The sequence below is a fragment of the Rosa rugosa genome, chromosome 4 (assembly GCF_958449725.1).
Source record: "Rosa rugosa chromosome 4, drRosRugo1.1, whole genome shotgun sequence".
Classification (NCBI taxonomy): domain Eukaryota; kingdom Viridiplantae; phylum Streptophyta; class Magnoliopsida; order Rosales; family Rosaceae; genus Rosa; species Rosa rugosa.
Window position 1 is genome coordinate 37676151 of NC_084823.1, and position 17992 is coordinate 37694142.

A 17992-nucleotide genomic window follows, 5' to 3' on the forward strand; every position below is an offset into this window, starting at 1 on the left:
ATAAGTAGATTCGAGTTTCCTTCACATCCACCCAGAATTCGGTCGATCACCCTAAACCTCACCTAAGGATGAAGTTGAACCTCACCCATGGTTATGTTACTATTGCATTTTTGCTTTAACTTAAGCTCATTTCACCATGATGGGCAAGCTTAATGCTATGCAAGCACAACATGCTTCAAGTCAATGGGTTGCAAGTGAAGGCTTAACCCTGTTTTAAGAACATTCACAGTTCATACTAGAAAATGTGACCAGAAAAAGGCACCTTACTCTGTCAATACAATAGGCCCCATAGTTTGTTACGAGAGGTCAAAACATGTAATAATATTCAAAACCCCACTCAAATACATGGACAAAGAATCACACCGAAAATGTTTTCTGAATCTATAACAGGCTTGTAGTGGTGATCATCGCGCACAAACAGATACAAATGCCCTATATTTCTATTGCAACCTATGACACCTTTACAGAAATCTGGTAATCTCCTAGAGAGCCATATCTCAGATTGAACTGTAGCTGTCATCTTCATCTGACCGTATGTAACACATTATTGCAAGTACAAATACGAAAAAGGATGAGAGCTCCAAGGCCAGGGCTCCCCAACCAATAACACCAGCGTGTTTTAAGATGGCTGGTATTGCAATGCTTCCAATGGCTGAAGCTCCAGTCATGAACTTGGTTACATTAACCCAGCTGTTTCATCATTTGTTAGGAAGAAAGTAAGAAGCTGATGAATGCTGATGCAGCTTTAAACTACAAAATATATGTTTCAGTTAATCAGTTCAAAAGAAAAAGAAGTACCCATTATCAGATTCCTGGAAAACAGACAAATCAGTTCCCACGAAGAACAGTAACGGCATCGGAAGAAGCACATACATTATTACTGCAAGAGAGCAATGTAATTACTAGACCATATGAAAATCATTGAGCAACTACAAAAAGGAAGTTCTTGCAACCTTATCCTCTAGAGGGGATAAAGTTTTAAAAAATATCATTTTCTCAGTGACATGAGAAAACTTAAAGATACAGAAGTTCAGTTCCTTACCAGTTAGCATCGGCCACCAATTATTGTACAAAGCACATGCCTGCCTCAAAACACATAACATGAGAACATAGTATTGATAATGACCTTGGAACTAATACAAGCTCAACAGTTACATTTAACTTGAGCAAATAGAAAAGAGAACAAGGACCCACCAAAATTTGCAATACAATCCCTCCAGATACCAAAATTGCCAAGAAAGCAAGTTTCCCAGATTGAAAGCAAAGCCGCAAATAGCGTGGTAAGTCAGCCATCAAGTACTTCCCTCACCTCATAGATTGGAAAAACTGAAATTGTGAAGTGATTACAATTATTACAGCGGACATATTCTGGAAGCCGGGAAATTCAAATAACAAAAAGCAGTCCATTGAGATTAGAAAGAGCTAACGACATTCAAGAAGTCTTATGACTCTCCACAATGATCAATAAAACTGAGGAAGAGACTCATATACATATTTTCATTTACTTCACATTTAACAAATGACATCCTATTCAAGCCATGTTTGAGGCAAAATCACAGTATAAGCCACACGTAGAAAAGCCATGCAAAATAGGAGTCACGTCCACTTGAATGTAACTTAATGTGAAACAGAAGTCATGGCTTGTAAACTGACATATCACCACACTGGACTTAATTATTATAATGGTAAAGAAAAGAATTGTAGCAGCCAGGAAATGATTATTTGTTTGTCAGCATACAAATGACTTTGACTATTCATACTTCCATGTGATACAACTTCATATGACTAAAACATCAATACAAAACAGCTATATACACTGCATTGAAATTGGACAAAGGGAAAAGTTCTTCTGTGTGCACAAAACAATTAAGAGATACTTTTAAATAAATGGACTCAATGTCGGGTTTAAGTGTATTCTCCACCACAATCTAAATATAGTTTTTTTTTTTCTTGTTAAATTAAGGTTGACTGATAGAAGAATAACAGCTGCCTCATATTAACCACAAATTGAGAGGCAGACTAAATAACTAAATAAGGAGAAACGACTCAAGAGGGAAAATGTTCAAAGACATTTAGTGACAATTAGGAGGCTCCAATCCAACTACTCTAGACACTCTTTGGATATGGGTAACGTTGTACCATTGCGGACAAAGGAAATACAAACATTTCTAAGAAGCTGACTTCTTGCACATTTTTCAAGTTAAATATTTTTATCAGTAAAGCAAAATGATTTGTTATTTAATGGAGAATGTGCCCAGAGATTGGTACTTTAAGGTACCTACCCTGCTATTTGCTGGTGCTTCCTACAGATTTAAGCTTTGGCTGGAGGCCCTAGTTCCAAGCTCAGACCTGCAAAGTGGGGTGGTGTGATTTCCGGGTATCAAAGGATATTGGGTGAGGAGGTGGTATCGACTTGAGACCTCTTCCAACAAAGTGGATAGAGATACAACTAGACAGAAGATAATTGGTAAGAAATGATTAAATTTAATTGGAGAGACTCTACATAACTGTTATTGCACTAGTTGTTATGAGAAAATGTTGGGATTAATACAGAAAATCTGCATTCATGTTTCAGGAATGAGAGTGTTGAGACGAATGATAAGAGTGACTTAAAAGATTAACCTAAAAAGCCTTTATTATAGAAACATTAGGAATCAAATCTAATCGACCATTTATAATGTAGACAGCTGAATGCATGGAAAAGACCATGAGAACTAACCTAAATGGCTAAAATTTCTAAGGTAGATTGATGATGTTCCTTGCATTGACTCGAGTATTCTGACATCTAAACTGACCCTTGTGTGTTCACTCCAGAGGCCACTCGATACATTTACTGCATTTATTCTTTCACTATGAGCACGACTCCATACTTCTCTAGGAAACATCTTAAAACTATTTTGCAACACCTAAAACATGGATCACAAAATCTACAAATACAAATCAACTGTTCCACGGAGCACTTCCACTCGCATATTGAGTCCAATTCTTGATGCGTGACGCTGCTCGACATTGTCCACAATCAAACCATTCCTTGAATAACTTAAAAGGATTCCGATTTTCGAAGCAGTTAAAAAAGTAAGTCGAGCAATAACATTCCAAACTTTAAGTAGAAACTAGTAGCAACTTTTCCTAACTGAAAATCAAGACTAACTTGGTAACATTGGAACAGTTGATATAAAGTTACTTAGATCAAGAAAAAGCCTTGCTTGTACTTTTTGGGTGGTAAAAAAGCCATGGAATCAATTACCCAATTGGAGCAAATAAGGAAATGAAATGAAGACAATTAACGACGAAAAAGGATGAATTTCAAAGCTCATTACAAACAAGAATTACTATCAACCCATCAAATCCAACAAAAAAAAAAAAACCAAAGCATTTCACAAAGTTTCTAATAAAGATTCGAAATTGTGAAACTTTCATAGAGATTTCATCGTTCCGAAACACGCAGTTTGAATCTGAAAGATTTCATTGTGAAGAGGAAGGCGTACCAGAGATGGGTTGGAAGTGAGAGAGAGCCCGAAACGCAGCGTTGGAAACGCGTGGCTGGATCGGGAGATTGATGATGGTTGCTGCTGCAATTCTACAGCAACATTTCCAGAAGAGACCAAGTATTGGAGTTTTGGAGTGGGAGTGCTGTAACAGATATTATTATTATTACCCTGCTTTTCTGTTATGACTGTGATTTATTATTATTAATTATTAATGATTAATTCAGTAAGAAACAGAGAGGTAATACTATGTGAAGCATTAGCAGGGGACTTTGGTACGTCCATGCTTCATGAATCATCATGATCTATTCATATCATTTGTAAAGTTTTTCATCATTATGGGTGAAATTTACTTGATTTGATAAAAAAAAAAGAAAAAAAAAAACACAGACCAAGAAAAGTATTGTTCGAGATAATTGCACGATGGCAGAAAAAATTTTGAGGAAATTTCATTTCTTACGGGTAAAACCAAGAAGAATAAAATTTTCGAAAGAATGAAAGCGTATCACATGCAAAAATGCTATCACAAAATTTGAAATTTGAAGAAGTTGCGGCGAAATAACAATTACGAATATAGACGGGGCTCACAGCCAAGTACAAATGGCACCCACTAAGAAACCTTGCAAAGTACCAGCCTCGGCCGCAGGCTGACCATATCTACGTATGCAATTGGTGTGAAATGGTAAATTTTGTTAATTTACGCAATCACGTAATCAATTCCTTGAAAATGTGTGATTAATTTGAGGGGATGATGGACGATTGTGATTCTGTGGGAGTGTAATATGTGATCAACCGCAGTTGCATGAGATAAAACTAGTGAAAGTAAATTGTGGTTGGTAATCGAGTTTGAAGGACTAGTGCAGCGCCCAGTCAAGCTTGTAACCACCAACAACCTTCCTTCACAAGAATCCAAAATTTGAGGAAGAAAATGTAGTCTGCTCAAGGCACTCACATCATGCACTCGCTGCAAGTTTTAACTGCTCATTGGGATGGAACGCGTAACTTACCTTGAATGGTATGGAGAGGTCTAGTCTATCACTATCTTCGGGTCCTTTTCTGTATCTATTTAGCAAATTTGTTGCTATCAATAACGGTGCTAATAAGGGACTCCAGAAACTGTAGCTATGCATTATTGTGCTAAATTGATTGGTGCCACATTTCATCAAATGGAGGAGTTATCGACAGGGTAGAAAATAGCATCTGTAAACAACTAAATATCATTTTGGAAACATTGGAAAGTCAATAAAATGCTGTAGCTTGGACAACTACAAGAAACTGTGCAATGTAAATATCAGTACCCAACAAAGAAAATATCTTGCCCAATTCAATTCAGTCCATTCAAATGATAATAATCCACTCCAGTAATTTTAGTTTTAACAGTAGTTAACTAGTTACAGATTTAATCCATTGGAAATTCATTCTCTATAGTCTATACCTCAGCAGTGTTGCGCAATCCATTTCCCATTCCTTGGTGGCAATAATGCAAATATCTCCTTTGAATACCTGATCAACACTTGTGGTGGATTGAAGATCGAGCTGCAACTCAAGTTCCTGCATTGCACTGAACAGAAAAGGTTCCTGCATTGCACTGAACAGAAAAGGTTCCTGCATTGCACTGAACAGAAAAGGGTAAATAAAGAAAGAAGTTCCTGTATTAAAGGACACACCATTTAATAGTTGATGCATTGCTCTAATTGCATTTAGAGAGCCTTATCAGTAATCACATTTCCGATACATATCACAAATCTCATTTATGAGTTGTCACTTGAGAATATTATCATGCAACTAGATAACGGATGCTACATTTCCTGGACACCCACACAACAGACCTTTCCCCCTCCCCTCCCCTCACCTCATTCCCATCCATCTCCCAATCTGTTCTCCCTCCTCCACTTTCAACAACCACAATTATTCACCATCTACACTTAAGATCCAAACATCAATAGTTACAAACTTACCATGAAGCAACATCTCCAACTTAAAATGGTCAGCCATTCAGGTTCATGAACTTGAAGGAACACGAGCATGAAACAGTGGAAGAGAAACTTTTGCTAAATGAAATTGTTCAAGCTAGCTGATATGATGGCCAAATCTACTATTAAATCGAGATCACCATGTTTCATTTCCTATCAACTTACACACATCGTACGAAAAACATTACTTGGTTTTCAATCTATGAGGTTGATGATAAACCCAAATGTTCTACCATATGGCTAGGTTTAAGTACAAAACTACACAGTTCAAAAAATCCACTGGATCCGTAATACAAGGTTCTGTAAAAAGCCAAGTAATGCCAAGACAAGCACAGGAACTAAGTGCATCTTTTATTTCTGCATCATATTCACAATGAAGACTCCCAAAAGAATCACACAAATTATCATTGGTGCAACCAGTCCACTTTTAGTAACATGACTGAGAAAAACATCTCTTATTCCAGCATTTCAGTAATTTTGAATTCTCACCATGCACTAGTTTCTTTGACCAGCAGATATAACGCTAACAGTCTAATTCATCAGACCAAACATAAACCCTAAATCACAAGTTCACCACGTGGTTTTATTTGGAAGATTGTCAAAAAACCTAGAACCTCTTCATGTACATGCCTAATTAAATCATTGTTCACAACTCAAAGAGATTACATAGAGTATATAATCCCTTCTGTGTAATTCGCAGAAATGAAGAGGCATGAAACGACTCAGAAATGTATGCTTTTATATCGACTATCAACATTCATGGTAAATTACATCTTTCATGATTATAGTCACAATTACTAGTCATGGAATTATGATCTGACATCACTTATGAATCAAACAAAAACATTGATCTCTATTTAAAAGATACAAACAAAGAAATCAATTACCCCCTCTAAGAATGTGCATACTGAATTCAAATGATCACACAATCTTCCATTGCTTCATCTCTCTTGAGTAGAAGGCTACCAGCCTTGGTGCTCTGAAAACTTCTTTTCAACTCGGCCAATCTCTTCATACAAGCCACATTTCACTTCCCTTGCAGAGCAGCCACAATGTTTTCCCTCCTCAACCAACTCTTGGTTCTCATTTTCAATTTTCTAATCGCAAATTAACAGGAACTGTGGAACAGTAGTTTTTATTTATTGTTATTATTATTATTATAAAAAAAATTGTTCAGACCAGTTGATGATCAACAGAGGGACATATGACCATAAGTCAAGACCACCATTTGTTTATCTCCTCTCAATTTACTTAGTGCTTACAATTCTGCATTCTCTAATTCGCATAGTATTGCTTGGTTTTTTATCTACGTCATTGATCAGTATGACATATCCTAAGGTTCTTCTAGTTGGTTGGATTTAATGATAAAAGTCATAAAACAGACGGATACAAAATAACCCTCGGATTGGTAGTGCATGGATCAAGTACTGCCAAGACTAGCAGAGGAGACATATCTCTTACGTGAAAATCACTAAGAAACAAATTCTCAAACTGTTCTAATGATTGGTAATTTCCAGTCCTTACCAATGCACTATTGTGTAAGACTATCCTAATATCACCATTGGTGATCATCAGTGTTCTTTCTAACTTTCTCAAGTGAACCCCAAACAACAGGGTGACAATCTTCAAGGACAATACAAAACCTAAGTCAGTTAAAACCATTAAACAATCTTATCTCTATTTATAGAATTGAAGCCATTCTATGTATTTCATATGAATGGTAAGAATGAAAGATATTGATGAGTCTAGGTCATATGTGGGATTAAATCAAAATCACCATGTTCCAAGTTTTCTCAACTTAAACATATCCCTGATCTAGGCACTGCTTGGTTCTCCATTGTTGATCAAAACCAAAAAGATTCTCCCATACGGATTAGGTATAAAGTAAAGCTACAAAACACAAATGACCATTGTACTTGCAATACAAGGTTTGGATTAATAGCCAAGTAGTGCCAAGAGGATCAAAAGAGCTAAATCCATCTTTTATTTCTGCCTTCGATTGACCATAAAGAAGAGAACCACTAAACAGAACATCGGTGCAGTCTAGATATAACTGCTAATGGTCTATGGCCTGATGAATAAAATTCATAGTATTGATTGGCTTACAGTCTTTGTCATTTACCCATACGGCATAGTTTTAACAATAAAACTTATGGAAAATAATATAACCTTGGACATGTAAATAGTACTGCACTACTCATATTTACTGCCAAGAAAAACAGAGGAGCTAAATCTCTTATTTTAAAATAATTACAAAACAAAAACTCCAACTGTATTTCATGTTCTAACCAATGCACTTGTTCTGAAGCCATTCCACATACTTCTTTTTATTTCTAGTTTATTTCTAGAATGTAAGCCATTCCATGTACTTCATACAAATGATAATGGATGAAACACAATATAAATAGATGCTTTTGTATCAAAGCATGTAACTTGGTTTGTATTTGTAAAATTATCGAACATAAGAACAAAAAATTTCATAGTGCGTTACATCTTTCATGATTTGTCATCGATTTATGCTATGAAACCGACTCAAACAAAGACTCTGATCTCAAATTCAATAGAAACAACAAAGAAATCAATGATTCATCAAAGTACCTCCTCAATTCCAAATCAAAATTGATCGGACAATCTTCCATTGCTCCAATTTACTCTTCTGTAGCAGCCTTGGCGCTCCGAAAACCCTTCTTCAACTCAGCCACTCTTTTAATACAAGCCGCCTTTGTCTTCCCCGGCACAGCAGCTGCAATCTTCTCCCACCTCATCGACACATCCTTCGGAAACGCCTTCAATGCATTAAGCAATGCAATGTCTTCAGTAGCAGCCCAACTAACCCCACCACTCTTGCCTTCAGCATTGCTCTCCTCCCCCATTTCCTGACTCTCACTCTCAATTTTCTTCTCATTGGGCTTCCTCTTCTTCAGAAACTCGGCATACGAATCCGAATCACTCACCTTCTTCTCCCCCAATTCCTTGGCCTTCTTGATCACGCTCTCCACCTTATGCCTTCCTCCAAATGCTTCAGCAATCACCTCCCACCGCCTCGGTTTCCCCACCGGGTTCTTCACCAGCTGCTTCTTCAATATCTCCACATCCTCCTCAACCCAATCCCTCTCTTCCTCAAAAGCCCTAACCCCATTGCCACTACCTCCCAAAGCCTCACTCTTTCTCTCTTCCCTCACATACCCATTACCCATTCCGGCCACCGGCGCCGACTCCACGCCGGAATCATCAGACCGCCGCGGCTTTTGCCTCTTCTGCGAAACCCTCTTCTTCGATTCATCTTCCACCTCGCCTGAAACCTCGGGGAAGTCGACGATTGGGCCCTGACCGACCCTTATGTCACCGCCGGTGACCGAAGGAGGAGCGAACGGGCCGACGAGGATTGACAGAGCGACCCAAATGAGAAGCGATTGGTAGGGTTCCGATCCAAGAAAGAAGAAAGAGAGACCCAGTAAAACGAATGAGAGTAAAACAGTGAAGGCGATCAAGGGCTTGCTGAGATTCTTGTAATGAGGCTCGGCCTCTGTTGCCGATGACGTCACTGCTTTGGATTGGAAGAGGAACCTTGGCCTTGCGTCCTCGTCCAAAAACTCCATTTTTGAATCTGGGTCTGGATCTCAAACGCAGCACAGAAGGTTTAATAGGTCAGGTGAACGACGTCGTTTGAACTCAAAGAAGTCAAAGTTGCTTTCTCTTCTTTATTTAACCTCTAGCTCTTTTACGCTTAAAGCCTTCAGCTTTGTTACTGATGCGCGCCTTTTTTTACAGACCCGCCCAGTTTAGCCTGTTTAAAACCGCAACCAGACTTCGTTTTTATAGAACCCAGATTAGATTTCCGAACACCCAAAATGCAAAACTCACTTGTGATGATTCAAAGCTGCTTTACTATCTGTCACGACGTATGTTTCAAGATGCACGCCACCTGCTTGAGAAAATGCCTAGCAGAGATGTTCATGACCGCATTGTGCGTTGGACTTGTTTGGTTACTAAGTTCTCGAGAGGCGGTTGGGTCGATGAGGCTCGGGTGCTGTTTGATATAATGCCGGAGAGAAATGTGGTTACTTATAATGCTATGCTGTCGGGGTATGTGCAGTCCGGGAGGTTGAGTGAGGGTTGTCAGTTTTTTGAGGAGATGCCGGAGAGGAATGTGGTGTCGTGGACTTCGATGCTGTGTGGGTTGGCCGGTGCGGGGAGGATTGAGGAGGCGAGGCGGTTGTTTGGGGAAATGCCGGAGAGGAATGTTGTTTCTTGGAATTCGATGATTGCTGGGTTGGTTAAGAATGGGGATTTGGAGGGAGCAAGGGAGGTTTTTGACCGGATGCGGATGAAGAATGTTGTTTCTTGTAATGCTATGATTGGTGGGTATGTGGAGCATTGTAGAATGGATGAGGCCAGAGCTTTGTTTGATGGGATGCTGGACAGGAATGTGATTACTTGGACTAGTATGATATCTGGTTATTGTAGGTCTGGCAATGTGGATGAAGGGTATGCTTTGTTTTGCAAAATGCCAGAGAGGAATGTTGTTTCTTGGACAGCCATGATTGGTGGCTTTGCTTGGAATGGATTTTATAAAGAAGCTCTATTGTTATTCCTTGAATGGAATGGGAACTATGAAACAAGACCAAATGGAGAGACGTTCATATCGCTTGTATATGCTTGTGCTGGTATTGGGTTGCCTCATCTTGGAAAGCAACTACATGCTCAGTTGATTGTCAACAATTGGGACCATGATGATTATGATGGCAGGCTATCAAAGAGCCTCATTCACATGTACTCGGCCTATGGTGTCATGGATTATGCAGATTTTCTGTTTATGAAGCATTCAAATACTCCTAGTGTTCAGTCTTGTAATTCTATGATTAATGGTTACTTACAGATTGGGCAACTAGAACAGGCTCAGAATCTCTTTGACAGACTACCAATCCGAGACAAGATCTCTTGGACGTCTATGATCACCGGGTATTTTAATGTTGGGAAAGTATCAAAGGCTTGTTATCTGTTCCAAATTATGCCAGATAGGGATGCAATTTCATGGACAGCGATGATTTCAGGGCACGTCCAAAATGAGCTTTTTGCAGAAGCCACTGATATCTTCTTTAAAATGCATTCAGAAGGTGTTTCGCCTCTGAATTCAACATATTCAGTTCTTCTTGGAGTTGCTGGTGCAATGTCATATCTTGATTCTGGGAGACAGTTCCATGGCCTTCTGATAAAAACACATTATGAACTTGACTTGTTTATTAGTAACTCACTGATCTCTATGTATGCCAAATGTGGGGAGATAGATGACGCTTACCGTGCATTCTCAAACATGAGTTTGCGGGATTTGATTTCTTGGAATTCCATGATCATGGGGTTTTCTGACCATGGGCATGCAAATGAAGCTCTGAAGATCTTTGAAGCAATGGAACAATCTGGGGCTCACCCGAATTCTGTAACTTTTTTGGGCATCCTGTCAGCATGTAGCCATGCAGGGCTAGTCCATAGAGGATGGGAGTTTTTTAATGCCATGAGTGATGTTTATGGAATTCAACCAGCTTCGGAGCATTGCATTTGTATGATTAATCTTTTGGGTAGAGCTGGGAAGGTAAAGGAAGCCCAAGAATTGGTTTGGAGGCTACCTTTCAAACCAGATCCTGCTGTTTGGGGAGCATTGCTTGGTATATGTGGGCTCGGTAAGACAAATGCCGAGGTTGCTAAATATGCGGCCAAACAACTCCTGGAGCTGGATCCCTTAAATGCACCAGCCCATGTGGTCCTTTGTAACATATATGCAGCAAATGGTATGCATATTGAGGAAAAATCACTGAGAAGGGAGATGGGGTTGAAAGGAGTTAGAAAGGTTCCTGGGTGCAGTTGGATTCTGGTGCAAGGGAGAGTTAATGTATTCCTCTCTGGAGATAAATTACACCCAGATGTTGAGGAGATGCTGTCAATCCTATTTGGCACCACTGGTGAATCACAAAAACAGTTTAGTGTATGAAGAGTTGCAGACAGTACAGAGAAAGTGTCTAGGTTAAATTTTACTTGGCCACATCATTGCATTTGGACTAGATATTAGAGGATATCACATCCTAGAAAGCACAATATTGACTTAACAAGCAATGGTGAATTAGAATGTGATTGGATTTAACTAATACTCGAGGTTTTGCCTTTATCTTGGACTAGTTTGTGGGATACCATATGACATTGCAGTTCAAAGCAGAAAGATCGGTGTGACACGGAATTGGCCCAGAATAGAGGGTAAACTTGCTCACCTTCTGATTTTCTCTTTCTCTTTGTTTTGTTCTTTTTCCTTTTTTTTTTTTTTTTTTTGGATTAAGTATTGCGACAGTAAAGTTAATCTATACCACTTTCCCATAAGAGTAAATTTGCCCAAAGTAGATGTATAGTGGAATCAGACATTCCAAACCTAGACTATAGGTAAGAAAATGTAATTTAGTCATTATAAAACAGAGACAGTTCTTTCTGTTTTTCTTTTGGATGACAATGTGAAAGACATCCGTAAACTAATAATGATGCTTACAATAATCTTTCAATACGTACAATATAACATACGTAAATTCCACACACACACACACACATAAGTATTTCAGTTATCTCATGCCCAGCAGGTATCTGAGAATCCTATTGATTTGGATGCCTACGGCGTACTAAATGTATGATCTAACAGGCCTGCTGATGAGAATGTTCAGGAACCCTCCCAGGTTTTCCTGTACCAAGTGAGTCTTGAAGATTCTGGAAGGAAGAAATTATACTTGGTCGGAACATATGGAGTCGGTATGGGAATGTATTAGAGGTTGGTGTTGATGCTGAATTGTTTATTTTACTTGTTGAATTCACATAAACTCACCAAGAAACCAGTGGTGCGTCCTATTTTATTGATTCATGAAGCAATATATACTTCCCGATTTCTGCATCTATATTAGTTCAAGATGACTCTTCATCTCCCTATTTTTGTCAGCATTGTCCATTTTCTGGTATGCTTATAAGAGTTCATAGTTATGTTGATTTTTATTTCTGAGTCTTTTACTTGCTTTTAAGTCTGTGATGTTCTGCTCGTACTTTGTAGCATTAATATGGTTAGCATGTAAATTTAGGTCTATTTTTATATCGTAAGGACTAAGGACCTTATTTCTGTAGGAAATTTCAAAACTAAAGTCCGAAATTTTGTTATCTGGAAGCTTATCATGAGTAGAGTAATTGATGCCTCAACTCTTCGATCTCAGAAATTTGTGTGAGGATCGTGGATACCTCATAAACTCAAATATCCATAAGATTTTTCTTCCTCTTTTCCTCCTTCAAAATTTACAAATGCTATGATTTAAGCAGACATGTATGAAATCCTCGCAGTCTTAGTTGAGAAATTTTTAATTAGTTGTAGCAAAGACAGAGTACCAAAAAGTAGGAAACATACCGTTTAAGAATAATGATAAACTAAGAATTCTGAAAAGTAAAGTTTGTTTTTATAGTCCCATTTACAGCGGATATGCATCTTTCTGAAGTATAGAAGGAACTTACTGTATTAAAAGACTATGAAAAATTGATAATAGAATTTAGGTTGGAAATTACAAAATAATGTTTACATTAAGGAATCCTGCTAATCTGCTAATCCTCTTATTCAAGCATATTTCTATTTGCAAAGAAAAACATTAATGAATGATGCAGAAAGATTACATAAAAAGAAATGACCGTTATACTCATAAATGAAGAAAAATTGATGGTCTATAACTATAGAATCTGCTGGATGTTTATATGTTCACTTGAACTCCCGAGTCATATGTTTGTCCAGCTTTCCAGTCTTGTGGTATGTTATTTACTGGAACAACCCAATTCTCATCACCATCATCATCACTGAATAACATCCTTATTTGCAGGGGTCCAGTTGGAGGTGAGGTAGTTGTCCAAACTGCTCCATGAGTCCGGTCCAGTAACTTACAGACAAAGTTTTCTGTCTGCAAATATTCAAAAATGGTCCAATTATATTATGAAGATCATGACATAAGAGTATATAAAGAAAGTGATGCTGATAAGAACAATAGGCTAAAAGGTAAGAAGATGTTGAGTAACCAGAGTAGAAACTTTCTCCTTTGTTTTCTTTTCCTGGTTTAAACTATAACTGGGTGCTTGGGCTAGAGCATGCAAGTGTTTACGGTGTTATAAGTTATAACAATAATCATTGTATGGAAAAAAGTCAAGAGTTGTTTTGGTTCATATAATGCTTGGATGAAAATACCAAGTATTATCTATTATCAAATAGTAATGATGCGTATATAACGAGGATTATTACTTGTAAATAGTAAAATTAAATACCTCACAAACCTGGACACCATAAAGCTAGAGTGTGCAAGTGTTTACGGTGTTATAAGTTTATAACAATAATCATTGTATGGAAAAAGTCAATAGTTGTTTTGGTTCATATAATGCTTGGATGAAAGTACCAAGTATTATCAAATAGTAATGATCGTATATAATGAGGACTATTACTTGTAAATAGTAAAATTAAATACCTCACAAAGCTGGACAGCTGTGATATCTTTCTTGCCTTGTTGGTACCATAGTACAAAAGCCAAATAATAAGGATAGTTACTGTTCTCATCGATCTTAATTGTGATATTTTTGTTGGGGTAGCTGCATGAAACACTGTTTGGGAAGGGAGTCAGAGAGACCAATACTTGAATTAGAAACCATCATCCTAATTAAGTCTACCACAAATTAAGAGCCAGAAGTTGATAGCTAGACATGTTGGTCCAGTATTTAGGCTCTTACCGTCTGTATTCAATATCAACTATACCAAGAGATAATAGAGAAGCAGCTGCATCAGTTGTTTGAGCCATCCGGGCAAACGCTCGTTGGCTGAGGATAAAGTCTGTGTGATCACTGCTGCCTGAATCTGTTATAACTATAGTTACTCCTTTGTCTGAGCAGTAGCCGCCGTTTGTGCACCTCACCTAGTGAGGATGAAGGATAAAAGTTATCACCTCAAACAGTACACACACCGTTGAGACTTGAGAATATAAAGATCATATTTTGGAATTCTGTAGCCTTGCTTCACACTTTATTAAAAACCCCTGTATTACAGCACAGAAAAAGACACATCTCTAATCTTCATGGTTTAGCAGTCTTACCTGGTAACAAGCACCACATCCAACCCCTTTGCGATAGAGGTCAGAGGCTGCTGACACATCCCCACCATTAATTGTTGCTCCAAACGAACCGAACCCGCATTCACCTCCTACAGTTCAATAGAAAAGGTATTAATAAGAAAAATCAAAATATGCTTTTCATTTTTATTTTTATTTTTTGTTCAAATGGAAGTTAAAATCTTCTTACTATCTGTTCCTTGTGTTTCAGAATTCGGATAATAAGCTGCTCGAGATTGAACAAAGCAGTCATTACAGGTTGCAGCCTTGCCGCCCAGTGTTTGTAAGAGAAGAAAAACAATGAAAAGGCACAAAGGTGATTGCAGACAGAAAGCCATTGTAGGACAGAAGATGAGCAAAATCAATGAGAGGTATAGCTGGAATGTTGCATGAAGCTAAATGGTTACACTAGTATTTATAGTAACTATGAAGACTTCAATTTGGTAAACCTCACCAACTTTGACATTCTGCTGTTACTACTGTTCTCTCACCTGCCTTCCTAGCTATAGGTTTGTTTACCTGATTTAGATTATTATTGTGGAAAACTTGTTTACAACTTTCTAAAAGTCGTCGTGAATGTGACTGCGATATATCTCCCCCTTTTGAATCTCTTGTATTAAATTACAAAAAGTCATCATTTTTTTTTTTTGAGAATGAGAAACAGTCATTATTTAACCTGTATTCAAGTGTGAATCATTATAGTTACCAAATCCTAGTTGCAAAATCCAATGAGTGCATGCTCTATCTTTCTCTATTAGGCAGTCTTAAGATCGATAATCTCTTTTTCTCATATTTTGGTTGCTCTCCATTTGATTTTTCAAGTAAGAAGCAATAAAGCATGCACCTCGATAAGAACTTTTAGATGAGAAATATTTGATTCTTACAACGTAATTGAATTGTGTGTGCTGTTATTTGACCGTGGTAGGCATAGTTGAAACTGACTTTCGAAAACCAGAGAGAGAGGTCAGAATTAAAGATTGAGACCTTTGAATGAAATGAATGAATATGCAATGGATTTACTTGAAATATAATTAGGAGGCAAGAGTTCGGTGTTTTTGCACTATGAAACCATATGTTAGGCATCTATAATGTTCCCACGTAGTAAAAGTTTGCATTAATCCAGTTATGACTTCATTATGAGAGCATGCTTTTTTCATGTTCATTAGACAAAGATGGCTCAAACTATAAAAGGTGTTTGCCAACCACATTAAAGGAAAACACATTGTTTCCTGCACAAGTATATTTTAATTTAGTGTAAAATAACCATAGTGGGTCACTATTCAATTGATGGGATATCAGACATGGTATGGTAATTTGTACTTAGGCTCAAAGCATCGTTCAACTTGTAAGATGTCATTGTTTCTTGAATTTGACTCCAAGCAGGCCCCTAACAACGAACTTTTATGAAGTTATTCTATTACGTATAGTGCAGGCATAGCACATATGAAACCTAGTTTGAAAATGCATATACTCATATGGGAGAATGTTCATCATTTTCTCTGAAGTTGTTTATTTGATTGGCTGACCAAGACTATAAAATATGTTGACAGGCTTGTGAAGATGCTTTACAGTTGCATGCCGAGGTAGACTGCCATTGAAGAAAAGAAAAGAAATCCATTCAACCAAATTAATCAGCCATGACATGGAAACCACTTTGAGGGTTTCAAGGTCCCACCAACGACAACTCCTCCGTCTCAATTTGATACGTAAGTAAGAGGTAAGAGCTGGGAATAGCTTGAAACGTTGCATCATAAGGTTGCAAGGCATTTTAGATTTTATACCGCAGACCTGCAGTTAACTGGTGGTTTAGTTTTTGAAGAAAATGGAAGTGAGATTCTATGTATAGACAGGCTTGTGAAGATGCGTTACAGTAGCATGCCGAGGTAGACTGCCATTGAAGAAAAGAAAAGAAATCCATTCAACCAAATTAATCAGCCATGACATGGAAACCACTTTGAGGGTTCAAGGTCCCACCAACGATAACTCAGTCTCAATTTGAATAGGTAAGTAAGAGGTAGGAGCTGGGAATAGCTTGAAACGTTGCATCGTAAGGTTGTAAGGCATTTTATACTGCAGACCTGCGGTTCCTTTCAACTGGTGGTTTAGTTTTTGAAGAAAATGAAAGTGAGATTCCATATATAGACACCCTACAAATTGCTCAATATACCGTACGTTTTTCTTCTATGCAGTTTTGTGAACTACAGTAGTACCTACACAAAAACACTTTGCTGAGATGCTCCAAACTTCTTCAAACTTGATAACCTGCTTTAAATATTTAAGAGATTCAAGCTGCTATATATTATTATGAAGCTACAGTTCATCAAAGCAACAGTAAAACCCAGAACGTGATTCTTCAAAGGATTGGAAGGCCAAGTACCACAACATTCACTTAACCAGAAAATTTGTTGGCGGCCATGAAGGGTATCTGATGCATTGCCGGCTACAGAGTGCTGACCTGCATAATGGGTTGTGGAGAAGATTTTGGAACATTAATATTAGGTCAAAACATCAATTTCCCTATTGAACGTACCAAATTGTGAAAAACTAAATCGGACGTCCCATACTCCCATCATAGATTAAAAAAAAACCATCTATGTCCTGCCGGATCTGCCTATCAAGTGCTAAATATATTGTAACTGTAAACATTAGTTTTTATTGAAGTATGGACTATGGAGGATTAGAGGCATAAGCATGTCAATACTTTCTCCTGCATCTACAATCCAAACAAGCTATACCATTACAAAGATATTGAAAGATTTATTTCTCCTGTTTCAATCGCCTTTATGAGACCTCATGAATTACTTTTTGCTCGTATTATTTTGAAGGTTTGCTAATGAGTTCATTAACTTACATATATGGGAACAAGCCGGCGAAAGTTATTGCTTCTTCTCAGCTATCAGTATACTAGTCCATCTGTTGATGCTCTTGCCAATCACGTTGCAAGAACTATTAGAGCCGACACAGAAAGGATTCCAACAACGAGCTTGGATATCTGTGCAATCTGTGTGCAAGAAGCTCGAGAGGGCTACGGTATTGTACTAGCCGATTACAAGCAAGGAGTGGCATGAGGGGAACAATGACCAAAATATCGAGTTTCAAGAAAATATTAATGGTCCCGAAAATAGAAATTTTGACGGAAATATCATGGATATATCAATTTCAGTAAATAATCAAGAAAAATGATGAAAATTTGATATGGAAAAGAATATATATCACAATGTTGCACATATATAGAATATATATTACAATGTTGATTGAATATATATCACATCTGGAAAAGAATATATATTGATCGGACATTTGGATATATATCACATCTGGAAAAAAATATATATTGATTGGACATTTGGATATGTATCACATCTGGAAAAGAATATATATTGAT

General features: G+C 37.7%; 4 protein-coding genes across 6 annotated transcripts; 1 reads left to right on the forward strand and 3 right to left on the reverse strand.

Moving 5' to 3' along the window:
- Window positions 1–245: 245 nt before the first annotated feature.
- Window positions 246–3647, reverse strand: LOC133706822 (vacuolar protein sorting-associated protein 55 homolog). Its single transcript, XM_062132371.1, has 5 exons — window positions 3489–3647; window positions 1195–1326; window positions 1043–1082; window positions 799–880; window positions 246–690 (listed from the first exon to the last, which is right to left on the reverse strand). Exons 2-5 carry the CDS (start codon window positions 1291–1293, stop codon window positions 498–500), a joined length of 414 nt encoding a protein of 137 aa, XP_061988355.1. The 5' UTR covers window positions 1294–1326; window positions 3489–3647; the 3' UTR covers window positions 246–497.
- A 1130-nt stretch (window positions 3648–4777) lies between these two features.
- LOC133744271 (transcription factor MAMYB) lies at window positions 4778–9097 on the reverse strand. 3 transcript variants are annotated; one of them, XM_062172407.1, is made up of 2 exons: window positions 8060–9097; window positions 4778–5076 (listed from the first exon to the last, which is right to left on the reverse strand). In XM_062172407.1, exon 1 carries the CDS (start codon window positions 9058–9060, stop codon window positions 8110–8112), a length of 951 nt encoding a protein of 316 aa, XP_062028391.1. In that variant the 5' UTR covers window positions 9061–9097; the 3' UTR covers window positions 4778–5076; window positions 8060–8109. The 3 variants fall into 3 exon arrangements, with proteins under 3 accessions (XP_062028391.1, XP_062028390.1, XP_062028388.1); XM_062172406.1 differs by having other exon boundaries at window positions 4778–5093; XM_062172404.1 differs by having other exon boundaries at window positions 4778–5103.
- Window positions 9067–12369, forward strand: LOC133744270 (pentatricopeptide repeat-containing protein At1g32415, mitochondrial). Its single transcript, XM_062172403.1, has 2 exons — window positions 9067–11707; window positions 12138–12369. Exon 1 carries the CDS (start codon window positions 9213–9215, stop codon window positions 11445–11447), a length of 2235 nt encoding a protein of 744 aa, XP_062028387.1. The 5' UTR covers window positions 9067–9212; the 3' UTR covers window positions 11448–11707; window positions 12138–12369.
- Window positions 12370–12987: 618 nt separating this feature from the next.
- Window positions 12988–15106, reverse strand: LOC133746107 (expansin-like B1). Its single transcript, XM_062174271.1, has 5 exons — window positions 14798–15106; window positions 14593–14699; window positions 14234–14415; window positions 13975–14107; window positions 12988–13419 (listed from the first exon to the last, which is right to left on the reverse strand). Exons 1-5 carry the CDS (start codon window positions 14943–14945, stop codon window positions 13216–13218), a joined length of 774 nt encoding a protein of 257 aa, XP_062030255.1. The 5' UTR covers window positions 14946–15106; the 3' UTR covers window positions 12988–13215.
- Between the last annotated feature and the right edge of the window lie 2886 nt (window positions 15107–17992).

What these genes read in the sequence shown, in the direction of transcription:
- LOC133744270 (XM_062172403.1), top strand. Translation starts at nt 9,213, where the DNA reads ATGCGCGCCTTTTTTTACAGACCCGCCCAGTTTAGCCTGTTTAAAACC.
- LOC133746107 (XM_062174271.1), bottom strand. Translation starts at nt 14,945, where the DNA reads ATGGCTTTCTGTCTGCAATCACCTTTGTGCCTTTTCATTGTTTTTCTT. An exon ending in TGAAACACAAGGAACAGATA is followed by an intron (nt 14,700 to 14,797) that starts GTAAGAAGATTT and finishes ATTGAACTGTAG; the next exon opens with GAGGTGAATGCGGGTTCGGT. An exon ending in CAGCTGTCCAGCTTTGTGAG is followed by an intron (nt 13,420 to 13,974) that starts GTATTTAATTTT and finishes GAATATTTGCAG; the next exon opens with ACAGAAAACTTTGTCTGTAA.
- LOC133744271 (XM_062172407.1), bottom strand. Translation starts at nt 9,060, where the DNA reads ATGGAGTTTTTGGACGAGGACGCAAGGCCAAGGTTCCTCTTCCAATCC.
- LOC133706822 (XM_062132371.1), bottom strand. Translation starts at nt 1,293, where the DNA reads ATGGCTGACTTACCACGCTATTTGCGGCTTTGCTTTCAATCTGGGAAA. An exon ending in GGATTGTATTGCAAATTTTG is followed by an intron (nt 1,083 to 1,194) that starts GTGGGTCCTTGT and finishes GTTTTGAGGCAG; the next exon opens with GCATGTGCTTTGTACAATAA. An exon ending in TTGGTGGCCGATGCTAACTG is followed by an intron (nt 881 to 1,042) that starts GTAAGGAACTGA and finishes GCTCTCTTGCAG; the next exon opens with TAATAATGTATGTGCTTCTT.